General features: G+C 46.4%; 1 protein-coding gene across 1 annotated transcript in view; it reads left to right on the top strand.

The window, feature by feature from the left end:
- The window catches only part of LOC135906026 (uncharacterized), a 159,828-nt gene that overhangs the window by 127,096 nt on the left and 16,637 nt on the right, over positions 1-16,095 (top strand). The window contains exon 3 of the mRNA XM_065437168.2: positions 4,797-5,075. Within this exon, the coding sequence (XP_065293240.1) occupies positions 4,797-5,075 (279 nt within the window). The remainder of the gene's footprint in view (positions 1-4,796; positions 5,076-16,095) is intronic.

The following is a 16,095-nucleotide window of genomic DNA, read 5'->3' as shown; positions in this document are numbered from 1 at the left end:
CTTGAAATGCATAATCGACTAAATAAAAGAGATTCCCAAATTAAGTTTTTTTACTAATTACCTCATGACACGTATTTCAATTTACAAATTCTAGCAGGTGACAACTGCTAGGCATATCCGCTTGAGAAGAATTGCGTGGATGACGTCATTTACGAGATACGCGCCGTCAAACTTGCGCTAGAAATGGACTGTCGTTCCACTTACTTACTCAAAAAATGGCGTTTTCTGCACTGAAGCACGAAAGTAATTCGAACGCCAACGCACTGGTTGCATCCTGAGAATTCGTTCCAAATGGACCCGTCTTGCGAAACTCCCCGGCTAGAATTTGTAAATTGCAATATGTGCCATAAGGAAATTCGTTAAAAACTTAATAAATGAATATCTGTTAATTAGTCGATTACCCATTTGTTTTTTATTCATTTGTGTGTGTGTGTGCGTGTGTGTGTGTGTGTGTGTGTGTGTGTGTGCGTGTGTGTGTGTGTGTGTGTGTGTGGCAATTAAAAAAAAATTGGGAGTCTTTGCTGAAACACCCGGCATATTTCAAGCGCACACACCTCTCAATGGAATAGCGCACCATTTCCACAGCTTGTTCGATTTCCTGACACCCCTTATTGGCCTACCCCAACCTTGGGTGACTAGTTAGATGCCGCCTGGTATATGTGCCACTCGGCCCGTGTCACTGAGCCCGTGCCCGTTCTTGGCCGATCCCCCGGAATGGCGTTCCACCGCGACACACATGGCAGGAGCCTTAAATGTATTTAAGCTATCGCACTCATCTCTGCACACGCCTTTCATCACCATTCTTTCCTACACAAGCATGAAGCGTAGCCTTCGTCACATCGCTGCGTCCACGTCTCACAGTATGCACACGCATGCACTGCTGTTTGCGTGTCGGCACATCTTAATTGTGAACGGTGTATATAGCGCATAAACATAGGCATTGCACGAGATTTCACGTTACGAAAGTTTCCTAGCCAACGTTGGCAAGCAACCACTGTCGGAGGACGCTATCCTCGGCCCATGGCCTGACACTGCAACTTCAATGCGTGCAACTAAAGCGTTGTTGAAGTTTCTGCAGGACACCAAGCTCGACGAGCGGCTCTAGCAAGGCGCATGTACATAAGCACTCACCACTTCTCTTATCATCATCATCTATCACAGTAATTTCACTGCCCTTCCCTCTTCCCCTGTGCAGAGTAGCAGACTAGAGCGCACTAGCTCAGGTCGACCTGAGCCTTTCCTGTCAATAAATTCTATTCTATACATTCATGTTACGTAGCATAAAAATAAAGACAATTGTGCGCATGTTATTTTGTTTTGTAGCATTTAAGTAATGGCTTCAGGCAAGGTTTGCTTCACGTAGAATCCAATGTGTGCATTAGATTTGCATATTTTTTCATTATTATTACTATCGAAAAACCTGTGGACTCTCTCCCTCTTCCATATGACAGAGGTGGAAAAAGTTGCTTACGCTATATGGATAAATTTTGCATGGCCTTAAAAAAAATACAGTTCTGCCAGAACCACCTTTTGAATGTCACTGTTTGATCAACACTTGGTTGAGTATTGCCGTTTGAGAGGCAAACTAAACAGAACCGGGACCAAGTTACGCAGAGAGAGAGTATACGTTAAAAGTTCGTGCATCATCGTTAAAATTTCGTGCATTTCGTCATTGTCTGGTCCAGCCTGCTATAGCAATGATAAGCATGACATCAAAGACTGTAGTGCATATATCTGCTAAGGGGGATTGGTCGAAAATCGGACATGGGATGCAAAATGAATTATTAGAATAGACTTTCAAAGCCCAATAAATGAAACCAAGAAGAAAAGAAAGGGGTATGGCTGAACAAAGGCACGTCCTAAGTAACTTGTGTGTTCGAATGATAGAAAACTAACAATAAGCGACAGAGTACGAAATGAATAAAAGAATAAATACAACAATTTAGTTGGCGGGAGACGCAAAGAAAGTTTTCTGTGGTAATGAATGCGTTCCTCTGGGTGCGCCCCAGCACGGATGCTTCAGAAGTTGTTGGGACAGGACCTTTCAGGATGCCGCTGTAGTCACTGAAGCCAGTATGGTGATCCATCTTTTTTTTCTGTATAAATTATTACCATAAAATCCGATACACTTTGTTACATGACCTTCAGGCTGTTTGAGGTCTTTTCAGCTCCCCATAATAACCCATGCTTGTTTCTCTGTCATCATGATTGCGGTAAATCATTATGGCCAAGTTCATCCGTTTAGGGGCGCGTGGTCAATCCTTCTTTACATTAAACATCGCCGTAGGTGCTACGATCAAAAACATAGAACTTCCTTTATAGTTGCGTTGGTGAGTCTTGAAACCAAGTTTTTATGTTTTCTGGCGAAGCGTAGTAGTTCTCATTTTTGGTTTCCTTTTGCATACGGGCGGACATCAAGCTCCGTTCGAAAGCCTCACCCCACTAATGCGCAACCAACGAGAATTGACATATATGTTTCCTTTGTTGTTGTTGTTGTTGTGGGATGATTCTTGCACGATGACATGAGCGGGTTCCATTTAATGTCACACTTCTCTAGAACAGCGCGGAACTAAGCCTGGAAATGACCGGCAGTTCTTTTCCACGGTATCAAAATACTGCGTAGCAAAATATGCTCACATTTGCGCGTGATAAGCAATCAGTTATCGCAGCCTGTAAAAACAAATTCTAAGTTCTCCAACTATTTTGACTAAAGGTGCTACTTGGGCCTGTTGGTACGCCATTAGAACGTATAAGGTAGCGCGTAAGAGACACGCACAAAAGCAAGGAACGCAGATACGCACGAAGCAAAAAACGAAGCTATTTCGAGTATAGACTGAGTAGTCATCTTATAATTAGTTCTTGGTACTTTAGTAAGAGTATACATTACCATTACGAAGATAACTGTAATAAAGCAAAGAGAATTTGACAGGTCGACAATGGTCCACGGTTAAATTTAATGCCTGTAAGAGCCAAAAACTAGTTTAAATCAAACCACTTCAGCACACTCGCTGATTACGTTTTAACATAACGCGTGGTATGATAATTAAAGCTATTTTCCTTTACGCTCCACAACGCTGGACAGCGCCCGCTGGCTGGGTGAAAACAGGAAGGCTATAGCTGGCGTTGTATCATTCCAAAATGCTGGGTGAAAATGTATTAAGAGAACCATTGTAGCTAGTGCGGAGCAGAATTTTGGACTAGACGTTTAGTCATATCAAGAAGGGAAAGAAAAGAACATGTGGCTAACAACGGAAGTTCATCGGGTAAAGTCAGCTGTCGCTAAAAACAAATACAAAATTCGGTTAATGGCACTTTGGAGCTGTATACGGCGTATTCCACATTGCGTCGTTTCAGGCTGTCTGCAGTATAAAGGTGATAACTGGTCATAAACTGTTTTAAAAGTGAAACAAATGCTTGAGAAATTTCGACGTTTCAGATGCTTTTGGAGCGCCATAGGATGTTATGAAAATTGTGCTGACTGGGGTTCTCATTTATGCTTGTAGTGGTGCTCGAACCTGTGCCATTTGCGAACCACTGGGCGTGTTGAGATGAAACTTCGTAACAATGGAATCTGCGTTGAGTAAAACAGGCGAGGTGAAGTTTAAACTTGCAGGCGTAAGGAGGCACCGTAGGAAATTTCAAAAATGTTGTTGGGTTTTGAAAAGACTCCTTCGAGCCGTAAATTATATTTTGGAACCGATGCTGTTATCAAAGGGCTCACCATTTCTGCTTGATAGTTTCCACACATACACGGAAGGCCCTCTACGCTAAATAATATGTCGTTGACAGGTTGAAAAGCTTTAATGTGAAAGTGTTTGTTGTAAGCGGTAGTGAGTATTCACCACCGCCGGTGATACAGCTGAGGGGAGCCGCAGAAAGTAGAGAAGGCTTGCGTAGATGGTGAGGATGGTGCACCAGCTCTGTCAAAAGTCCAGCAGGAACCGGAAACGCCTCTTTGCTGAGATGAAGTTAGGTGGGCAAATATAGATACAAAGAAGTAGGACAGAGCGCGGACTACCGACTTTTATTGCTCGAAAGGCTAGGAAGCGAATGCAAAGGCACGCTTATCACACTCGCCACCGGAAACAAACGCGAAAGAAAAAAATAAACAAAATAATCTTTCTGCCACCGCGAGGTCATGAGATGCGCACACCATTTTTGCACTTGTTTTGCTGGAATTCGAGTTGTGCTTCTACAAAGCCGCACAAGCCTGCCCTGGGTTCTTCTCCCTTTTCTTTCCCTGGAGGACGGTAGCCAACCGCGCTACATATATATATGTATATATATATATATATATATATATATATATATATATATATATATATAGGTGTTTTGTTATCAAACGCGTACTTTTGTTGCTCGTGAGTGGTACAGCCGGACATGGCAAGGGCGAAGAAAACCAGGAGACAACAAACAGCACCGCCGAGTAATCGAGGTACGAGTTCAGAGAACAACTTTATTGCGAGAGTAACGTATTTTTCTCGTCACGCTATTTCAATCGCAGACGAGCACCAATCTGCGACTCGCTTCTTCCTTTTTCTGTTGCCCACATTTCACGACCTTAAGCTTCACTGTAGCTATCTTTCTCTCCCTTTCTCTCTGTCGCTTTTTTTTTCAGTGGCATAAATTTATTCCTGACAGTACGAGATTCTCGCGAAAACGGCGTAAGCGTTTTCTGAAATAAAGAGAAATCGGGACGGCACGATTGAACTGCGAAGGGAGGATTGTTCAACGCTGAACGAATCCTTTTTTTTTTTTCGCCAGTACCAACAGCTCGTGTGTTCCACCCTGCGCAGGGAGCTCGTGACGAGCGTGATGACGCTCCGCGGTGCGCCATTCCGGAGCTACTTTGCGGAGGTGGACCGCGACGAGGCCCTGCTGGACGACCTGGTGCCGCCGTCGTCCGAGCAGCGGGTCCGCGTGCCCTTCGGCAGCGACGTGGACGAGGCGCAGGTGTGCGACGTGCGCGTGGAGGTGCGCTACCCGCGCTTCGGCGTCGACAAGGACGGCGACATGCGCCTCATCGTCAACGATGGCGGCGACTTCAAGCAGCCCGTGCGCGTCGAAGTCTGCAGGTACTGCACACACCGCCGCAGGGCATGTGCAAAATCTGTGCTGTCTCCTATATCTCCACTTTCTTATCTTTCAACTTCCCCTCCTCCGTGTCCCAGTGTGGGATAGCAAACAGGATTTTCCATTCTGGTCTACCTCCCGGCATATCTCTTTTCGGTGCCTAGGCGGATCCGCCTAGACACCGATCGACCCGACAGCAGCAGCAGCAGCCGCGCCAAACTGGGAAAGTAGGGAACGAAAGCTTTGCTTTAAAACGTATGCTTTACTAAGTCTGCTCTAACTTGCTTGGCAAATGCATAAATGCCGTCAGCTTTATGCGACAGTGCTTCTCATTATTTGATGTACAGCCATACTTGATAACACTTTATTCAAACCATTGCCCTACCCCTTCATTCGCGTTCATACATGAGCAAATTAATTTTAATTGAATTGGAAAAGTATCCCTCAAAAACAGCAGTAGGAACAAGAGCACCAAGAAAATATCTAATGTGCATAGGCGTATCTGACGGGGGAGGGGGTGGGGGGGACACTTGCCCTCCACCTGTCAAAGTGTGCGCGTTGGGGGGGAGGGCAAAGTATGTCATTTGCCCCCTCACTTCTGAAAGCGCGCACTGGCACTTTCGGCTGCACGATGTAAAGTCCATTAAAACTACAGGTGAAGCTAAATTTTCTTTCTTAGTAGAGTGACCTCATAAGTAATGCTTTTCTTTACTACGCATATCTCTGCTTGTACAACGACTATTGTCTTTTGTGCCTTCTCGCGACACTCTGTAGCGGACGACGCGCGGGATTCACCATACACGCTCGGGTTGCGGATAACGCCTGGCGCTTGCAGTTCCCGCCCGAACAAACTGTCAGCTTGGGCAACTTGCATCATGCCCAATTTATTGGGACCGCTATATCCGTATTCTAAAACACAATCAGCCAGTTACAGTTAATCTGCGCGTGAAGGGGAGGTCCGGATAAAGTATTGTGATAAGCTGCTCCCAACCACCGGTGTGCCTTACGGCCTGATATCATTGGATTATCAAATGCTAGAACTGTTTAATATCTGTCCGTTGCAATGTTGCAGTCTCAGTACCTTTTCTCCATCAGAAATCTAATCAAATCTCTTACAGGTATAACTGTCGAAACTCACGGTGTAATGAAGACTTATCGTAGATATGCTCGGGAAAATGGCCTTGGTCGATGTCATCTTCACTCACGATTTCATTTTCAGGCTGTTTCTAAGTAAGAGCTGCCCTATTACTTCTTTCCCGGAAGGAGCAAACACAGCAGGTATCTCGTATTTTGACAAAATGAGGGCCACTTTTGGTGATGTGTACCGAAAATTTGCCCTGTGTAGGTTGCCTCTGTAGTCTGAAAATAGTAACTGACTAGTCGCTTTATCCCAATTTTTATGCGTTATACATGACATTTAGTTGTTTTCCCCCGGTATCCTCGGTAAAATATGCGGGGCACGGTGTTTATATGTATTCGAAGTATATGAAACAATGTTCCGAGTGACGAGCGTTATATGTTCATTCTGGGTGTGTTCATTAAGCCTTTGTAGAAAGTTACTCATTGAATCGTTACAGGGTGTCATACTGCCGCTAATCTATATGTGTTTCCTAGACTCCGAATGCAACGTACGAGATACGGACGTGAAAGTGCGTGAAAATATAAAAATTTTAAGCGCAATGCGTTGCGAAACGTTCACTTTCCTGCTTTAAATGCAATTAGTGTTGAAGGTAATTACTAAACCCTCGTTTTTTTTTTCATGTAGTTTCGTGAAATATCTGCGGTCACGAATTACAATCCACTGTCAATAAATGTGTGAAATTTACATAATTTTATGCAATGGTGTTAGAGACCCCATATAGAAAGCACGTCAAGGTGGGAGAATGACTCTGAGCATTTTATTGTGACCGATCATTGTTACATAGTAATGAAATATTCATTTATTGTACAGTCAGTCATTCTACATTTCTTCATTAAATCTATTGAATCACCCGCTCGAATTGCATCCACAGTTTAATTACTCGGCACGTACAAGCATTACACCAAGGGAAGAAATAATCTTTCACGATTACTACCGGCACGCCCCACTTGAAACGTCCCGTAAAAAACGGTAGTGCCTTCATGAAAGCGGTCGTGTGAAGCGATGCATTTCACTCAGAAGTGAAATGGGTGTAATTTGAGAAAGCAGAATGTTCAATTTGCTCAAAGCTTAATGTTCATTGTCTATTCCTTGCAACCACTGCACAATAATGGCAAAAGTAAGTCGTATTTTGTTTATATGAATTGAAAATTAAGGGCATGGTAGGGATAAGGTGTAGGCAGTGTTCCAAATTGGTAGGTTAAATGCGCATATTCCAGTTTAATACTTATGTAAGTGGTCCATAGCGCTATTAGTCTGTTTTACGAGCGGTGTAAGAAAGACGGCGGCACTGCCATAATTACAACCACTGAGGTTATGTATTGCGAACATAAGGGGAACAGTACGCAAAGTTTATGTTCGATGACAAATACGTGTTGATCAAATACACCGTTAAAAATAAATTGTAAGCAGGCTCTCGAAAGTATCATGCTACTGCCAATAGCTAGGTTTCCCGATATCCCAAGGGAACTCTGCGTTCCAGATATTTTATACTTTGAAGGAATAGGCAACATTTTATGTGCAATGTGTCGTGTAGTTTTAACCTTTCTGGCTTATTTAGAAGCGTTACCAATGATTACTGAACACTCATCTTTTTTTCTTCTTACATTTTTATGCGTGATATTAGTTTCGCCTGGTGTACACACTGAACTAAAGGAGGCAGCGTCGTTATGCTTGGTGACTGTTAGGACAAGTTAATTGGTGATGTGGAGGTGAAGTTCAAAACAGATGGGTAATCGTGGCTTTCGCAATAAATTACGTATGCGAGCGCTCCAGACTGTCTGAGCGTGTGTAAGGAGCGGGGAAGAATTCAGCCTGCTGCCCTGGAAGAACTATAAAAGCCACCAAAACCGAAGTTGGCGAGAACTGGTGGTACACTAGGAAAATCTCTGTGCGAAGTTAAATGCAGTTGGATCGCACACAGCCTTTTCAAAAAAAAATTTATTCAAGTCTTGGAGCGTGTGATATGGCCGCTGTCAGCAATGCTTCCATGTGTCTCGACATAGCTGTAAGTTACATCAGACTTATATTTTGTGGAAAGGGAAGGGGCGACACGGTAACTGCAATGGGCGACAAAATGTTTACGTTCCTGGTCCGGATAGAAGCGTTACAAATAATTAAAGAGCCGTCGTTTTTTTTTTGCCTTTTTTCAGGCGTCATAACAGGTCCCATCTTACGTTCAGCAAGGCATTTGTTTATAGTAAGGCATTTTGTTCAGTAAGGCATTTTGTTTATGTTTGGCGAAAAAGATCGCGCGTTATCGGCAGTATGTAGGTAAACTTCAAAGGTAGGGTACAAATGATGACAATTGTAGTACGTTACGCATTACGCATTCAAGCTATCTGGAGCTTTATGAATGTGTTTTGCGAACAAAAATTTTCTCCCGTTGCCCTGGAAGAACTTTACAATTAATAGATATGAAATCTAGCGGGAATTAAGGGGGTGAGGGTGGGGGGGCGTTATAAAGCGGTAAAGCATTGCATACAACCTTCAGCCGTTGTAGTGGTGATTTTCAAAAGATTCGCTGGACATACATTGCCGCAGGGCCTCGATGGCGAGTCAATTTTTCGTGACTGCTGCAAGTAATTTGTGTTCATTGTACCTTGTTGCGTATAACCTCGACAATGCTATTACCTAAACGAGCGATACATTTATGCAGTAGACTTAAACAGCAAATACAATTCTTTGTTGAAATATTCAAATTGCTTGCAGCAAATGTGCATTTTTTATGTACGCTTTACTGCTGCTGCTGGGCGGGATCAAGGACCACTGTGGGGCATTCATTGCCGTTTGTTCCTGTATGTTATATAGTCGCAAGAGATAAAAGTAAATGCAGAGAATTTTTTGGCCTCCCATGGTTCGCCATGCGGGATGGATAAATAGGTCCCTGTCTGTTAAATAAAAATGAACTGACAGAAGTATTTCCAGGCTATATATATATATATATATATATATATATATATATATATATATATATATATATATATATATATATATTGTTACAAGCACGGGGAAAAGGGGTTTATTCAGGCGTGCGAGAGCAGGAACGGCAGGCTACGAACAACAGGAATGGCCGCTGCACCGTCTTCGTTCTCCTCTTCCCCTCCCTTCTTGATCCCTGCGTCCCTTTGACGCGCTTGGACGTAACATACCTCCCCTCGCAGACAAAGCCCCCTGGGCGAGTCAACTAGCTTGTCGTGGCGTGCATGATTTCAACCGTGCGACATGCGCGACTTGTGTCCTAGCAGAACGTCTACCAGTGTTCGTGAGGCGCGCGAGAGTATAGTTCACTTCGCTGACTTTGTCGATGACAACATACGGTCCATCGTAGTTTGCCAGCAGCTTTTGACACAAACCGCGCTTCCTTGTGGGAGTCCAAAGCCAAACGAGATCACCAGGGTTATATGTAACTGGCCGATGTCGTGCGTCGTAGCGGGCTTTGGAGTTTTCTTGTGATGCCAAAGTCCGAAGACGCGCAAGTCTCCGAGCCTCTTCAGCGAGGCACAGCGTATCGGCGACCGTAGGGTTGTCGTGGTGGTAAAAAGGGAGGACAGTGTCGAGCGTATACCGGGGCGGCCGAGCATATAGAAAGAAGAAGGGGCTGTAGCCGGTTGTCTCGTGCTTGGCGGTGTTGTATGCATAAGTAATAAACGGTAGCACTTCATCCCAATTCTTATGATCGGACGCAACATACATGGAAAGCATATTTGTGATCGTGCGATTAGTGCGCTCAGTGAGGCCGTTCGTTTGCGGATGATATGGCGTCGAGTGCCTGAGGTGCGAGTTACACAAACGCACAAGCTCTTCCACTATATCCGCCGTGAATTGACGTCCCCGGTCGCTTATGATAACACCAGGTGGTCCATGTCGTAGAACAATAGCGTGAAGTAAGAAAAGCGACACTTCGGTGGCAGTTGCTGATGGTATAGCCGCCGTCTCACAATAGCGTGTGAAATAGTCGGCGCAGACAATTATCCAGCGGTTCCCCTTACATGACTTTGGAAAAGGGCCTAACAGATCAATTCCAACTTGCCGAAAGGGTGAGCTGGAAGGCGGCACAGGTTGAAGGAGACCAGATGGGGCAGTGGTTGGGCGTTTCCGACGTTGGCACTGTATGCAGCTGGCGACATAAAACTCAACCGAATGTCGCATCCGGGGCCAGTAAAAGCGTTCTTGAATGCGAGAAAGTGTGCGCACTGTGCCTAAGTGCCCGGAGGTAGGGTCATCGTGCATAGCCTGAAGGATTGCTGGCCGGAGACGCTCCGGCACCACTAGAAGGAAGCGTGCACCCGTGCCTGAGTAGTTCCTTTTGTACAGGAGCCCATCACGCACACAGTAGCTGCTTGTTGCACTTGAATGGGCAGAAGTAAAGAATGGCTCCAATTTAGTGTCTGTCCGTTGTTCTGTTTTGAACGCATCGATATCTGGAAAAGTGGGTGTCACAGAAGCGACGAGATGATCAAAATCGTCGGCGTCGCAGTCCGTCGTGGCAAGCGGCATACGGGAAAGGCAGTCTGCGTCAGCGTGTTTTCGGCCACTCTTGTAGGAAACAGTGAAGTTATATTCCTGCAACCTCAAAGCCCAGCGCGCAAGGCGACCACAAGGGTCGCGAAGGTTCACGAGCCAGCACAGGGAATGGTGGTCTGTGACGACTTGGAATGGGCGTCCGTACAAGTACGAGCGAAATCGCTGAACCGCAAAGATTACAGCGAGGCATTCTTGCTCTGTCACAGTGTAATTCCGTTCAGGTTTGCTTAATGAGCGGCTTGCATAAGCAATCACGTGCTGACGGTCGTCATAGCGTTGGACCAATACGGCACCTAGACCAACGCCACTAGCATCTGTGTGGATTTCTGTCGGCGCAGTAGGATTGAAGTGGCGAAGGATAGGTCGAGAGGTTAACAGGAACTTCAGCTGACGAAATGCAGAATCGCACTCGGGTGTCCACTCAAACCGTGCGTCTTTATGTAGCAGATCTGTCAGAGGATAAGCGACGTCAGCAAAACGAGGAATAAATCGGCGAAAGTAAGAGCAAAGACCAAGAAAACTACGAAGTTGCTTCACTGACTGCGGAGCACTGAATGCATCGACAGCTGCCGTCTTGAGAGGATCAGGCCGGATACCGTCTTTGTCAACAAGATGACCCAGCACAAGGGTTTGACGGTCACCAAATTTACATTTCTTCGAGTTCAGAACCAGGCCGGCGTTTTTGATGCAGTCGAGGACAATATCCAGGCGCGTATTGTGCTCATTGAATGTGCGCCCGAATATAACAACGTCGTCAAGATAGCACATACAGATGTTCCATTTTAACCCACGCAGAATGGTGTCCATGAACCTTTCAAAGGTTGCTGGAGCGTTGCACAACCCAAACGGCATCACATTGAATTCGAATAATCCATCCGGGGTTATGAAGGCTGTTTTCTCTCTGTCTGTCGGGTGTATCGGGATTTGCCAATATCCTGAGCGCAGGTCCACTGAAGAAAAATAAGAGGCCGAATGAAGGCAATCAATTGCATCATCAATCCGGGGCAGCGGGTAGACATCCTTCTTAGTCACGGCGTTTAATCTTCGATAATCGACGCAAAATCTCCAGTTACCGTCTTTCTTTCTGACGAGTATGACCGGAGCTGCCCAAGGACTCGAGGACTCTTGTATTATCCCATTTTTCATCATGTCACTCACTTGTTCCCCGATTATCTTGCGCTCGTTAGGCGACACGCGATAAGGCTTTTGCCTGATCGGGCGCGCAGATCCCGTATCGATAGTATGGCGCGTTCGTGACTCGGGAATCGAGAACGCTTTGTCCGACTGCGCAAAGTCAAACACTGACAGATGCTTAGAAAGCGTATCCACCAAGGTATGGCGCTCCCTTGTGCTGAGCGACTTGTTTATCATAGACAGAAGCTTTTTGTCTGAGACTTGGCGAAGGTCAGCAGGTTCACACGGCGAGTCTGTTAGTACGGCTACGGACGAAGACGTGTATTCTGTAAAGTGGGCGAGTTTCAAGCCGTCTGGAAGCAGGACAGGTTCTGCTGAGCAGTTGGCCGTCCACAAGCCAGCACGCCCGTTGGCGATGGATACCACACAATGAGGGACAAAAACGTTCTTCTTCACAAGATTTACATGCATTGGCTCTACGGAGGCATCGAAACTGTCTGGAACTTCACCGCGACATACAACTGGCACGCACACCGAGGTGGACGCAGGCACAACAGTATCTGCAGACACACAAAGTTCACCTTGACTACAAGTCTCCTCTAAGAGCCCGGACGAAACATGGCCATCGACGCAAACTTCCCCCGTGCGACAATCAACGGTCGCACCACACTGCCGCAAAAAGTCGATGCCCAAAATCACTTCGTGCGTCGATCGGGGAATAACTACAAACTCCGTCGCGAAAACTCCACCAGCCAGGGACACTTCAGCAGTGCACACACAAACAGGGCGCAACGACTCGCCGCTCACTCCACAAAACGTTGCAGCCTGGTCCCACGGAAATACAACTTTGCGCCCCAACCGACCTTTAAAACCGAGACTCATTACGGATACAGTTGCCCCGGTATCCACTAAAGCCATTGTAGGAACACCATCAACAAGTACATGCACTTTGTTCTTAATCATAGCAACTGCAGGGGGCATTTCTGTCGATAGCACGTGTCGAGCGACCTCACCCCCATCGGCCGCGCTAGCTAGTTTTCCGGTTGTGAAGGCGAGGCTGAGCGGCGCACTGGCGATGGAGATTGGCGTAAACGCGGTGCACGAGAAGTTGGCGGTGGCGTCAAACTCCTGTCAGATGCCGGCGAGCGGCTCCGGAAGCTTCTCTGCCAGTAATCGTTGCCAGGAGGGACGCCAGCTGACCAAGAGGTGGTGCATGGTTGTTGAGTTGTCCTCGTAGGAGGTGTGGTCCTTGTTGAAGACCCCGATCGACGATTCCACGTTGTTGGCCGACGATTGCAAAATCTCGCTATGTGGCCCGTGACACCGCATTGGAAACACACCGGCAGATGCCGCAAATTTCGATGTTCTTGCACGTAGTCACGCATGTTGCTGTCGACTGCATAGCCAGCAGGTGGGTCCCATTCATCATGGCTAGGCATCGGCCGCCCGGAGGCGTGCGTGCGGCGAGGGCGTTGGTCGTAGTCATGATCTTGGTAGCTCAAGGTACCTCTCGTTTGTGGGGTAGACCTATACTCGACGGTCGCTGAGTTAACCGTGGGTTGCCATGCGGTCGAAACGGCCGTGTTTCGCATCTCGTGTGGTAAGTACGCACCAGCGATGCCGGGTGTGCAACGGTACATCTCTTCCCGATGGAGCAACTCTTCGCGAACAATCTGCCGTATTGTTGATGGAAGGTCAACACACGAACTCGGGTCTACACTTGCCACCGTTGTGACATTCGCCAGGCGACCAAACTTCGGTATTATCCGTCGCATCTTCAGCGTCTCAAAGGTTCTGCAGTGGCGAATGACGTCAGACACGGAATCCAAGCTTTCTTTGCCGATCAAAAAATTGTAGACGTCTTCGGCTATCCCTTTCAACAAATGTCCAACTTTGTCCTCTTCAGACATTTGAGAGTTCACTATTTTGCACAGTTTCAGCACTTCTTCGATATAAGTCGTACAGGTCTCGCCGGGAATCTGAGCTCTTTGCGAAAGCGTCTGTTCGGCGCGTTTCTTTTTTGCGCTAGAGTCGCCAAAACACGCTCTGAGCTCCTCTACGAAAAGCTCCCATGAAGTGAGCGTGTCTTCGTGATTCTCATACCAGACGAGTGCTGTGTCGGTAAGGGAAAACACAACATTTGACAACTGCGCGGTCGAGTTCCAACCATTAGATCGGCTCACCCTTCGGTAGTTTGTGAGCCACTCGTCGACATCTTCTCCGGCTTTTCCTCCGAAAGTGAGTGGCACCCGGTAGTATTGCCACGGAACGCCAGGTGCTGGCCTTGAAGCCGCGTCAGAACCTTCGGGAATCTGGCAGGCGTATTCAGTCATGTCAGGTGATGGTGGCGGAAGTCCGGCAAGTCGACGGCTTCGGCGAAGTTGTAGCAGCGTAGGCTCCGTGGTTACGAGGTGTACCCCGCACCGTCCACCAATTTGTTACAAGCACGGGGAAAAGGGGTTTATTCAGGCGTGCGAGAGCAGGAACGGCAGGCTACGAACAACAGGAATGGCCGCTGCACCGTCTTCGTTCTCCTCTTCCCCTCCCTTCTTGATCCCTGCGTCCCTTTGACGCGCTTGGACGTAACAATATATATATATATATATATATATATATATATATATATATATATATATATATATATATATATATATATATATATATATATATATATATATAAAAGAGAGATCGAGAGGTCAGATCGCCTGTGGTTTGCACCCTCTCCCTTTTAAATAGTCGGTACGCCACTGCTCGTGCCAGCAATTGGCATTGCTGCGGCCTCATGCCGCAGCAAGGGTGTCACTAGTGGTCGGCTAGGTCGGTCCGAGACTGCGACAAGGTGCGCTGTCACTTCAGCATTGTTGCGCTTCCGTGGCCATGGCTGCATTTACACCTAAGCCCATAGCATCCTACGGAATCTACAGGCGTAACATGTATATGAGAATCTGGTCATTTCTAGGTGTAATTTTTGAAGGTAGTTTCTTTAAGTGTTGGTGCCACGTAGGCCAGTAATTTTCATTATCTGAGTTTTATTGCGACAGCATTTAACACCTCTGAAGTATGTTTGCTGTATCCACCCGGGTACATGTTCTATTGCGCCACCGTTGTCACGCTTTTTGGATGTGTTCATTGTTGAGCCCTTTTATCACTGTGGAACGTCTTCTGGAGCCCGCATTGCTCGTAATTCAAGAGATTACCTTGCATCACTTGTAACTAAATTCCCGTATGAAAAAACACAGGGCGCGTTTACTTGGTACATGCTGCAGCTACTTCGAGTTTTGTTTCTGTGCTTTGTACGCAACAGCCTGCCCTATTTGTCGAATTCGTGCAAAAGCAATATTCACTCGATCGAGAATTTAGAAGATCAGGCAGTGCTCCCGTGTCTAGGATTAGATCGGTGTGCCTCAACCCGTGCTACGATCGTAATCGCTAGGCGCCATCTGATCCCAACACCCGTGAGCAAACGTTTAAGGACCAAATGCTCGGCGAAAAAAACTCAGCTTCTCAATATTTCAGACGCACAAACTGAAATTGATGAATGTATTAGAAAGTTCACGATTCCAAGTTTGAACTGCGTTCTTCAATTTCAGGTTACATTCATAAGCGCAGAATAAAATCGGCTTTGTCGCGGAATTCCTTGTCCGCATACCTTAGCTCAGCGAAATACGTCACTGTTGACAGTCTCAGAGTGCACATTCGACGTCTCTAACGAGTCATCAGTTACTATATGGCTTCTTTGCAGGGGCTGAGACCATGAGCCGATCTTTTTCAGAAATTGTCGTTGAGCATCAAGGTTGTATAGAAGTACTTCTTGTTGGGGTAGTTGGTAGTTGGCTCTTAGAGAAGAGGTGGAAAGACACACGCGTACTCCATTTTGTCTGCCCTCGTGGCTTTGTCTTGTCTGTCCATCTCTTTATGTGTGTCAATTTGCGCCTCTCGTAGTGATGAAGGTGACATTCCTCCGGGGTTTACTCAAGCAGCAAGACCTTTGTCACGCATGTGGTGCCTTTGACAGCCACAAGTACGCCTCCCGATTGCGGGCATTGCGAAGAAGGCCGGTAATTGAACAGTGGCCCTGCAACAGATCACGCTATTATTATTGAAGGAAACCTATGGAGAGAGAACACACATTTTCACCAATGAATTAGTCTCCTCCACCAACTCTACATGTTGCATGGTCATCCTGGCTTCACTAGTCACAATCAAGTTCAAGGTGTCCCGTA

The sequence above is a fragment of the Dermacentor albipictus genome, chromosome 1 (assembly GCF_038994185.2).
Source record: "Dermacentor albipictus isolate Rhodes 1998 colony chromosome 1, USDA_Dalb.pri_finalv2, whole genome shotgun sequence".
Taxonomy (NCBI): Eukaryota; Metazoa; Arthropoda; class Arachnida; order Ixodida; family Ixodidae; genus Dermacentor; species Dermacentor albipictus.
This window is presented reverse-complemented; position numbering and strand designations above follow the sequence as displayed.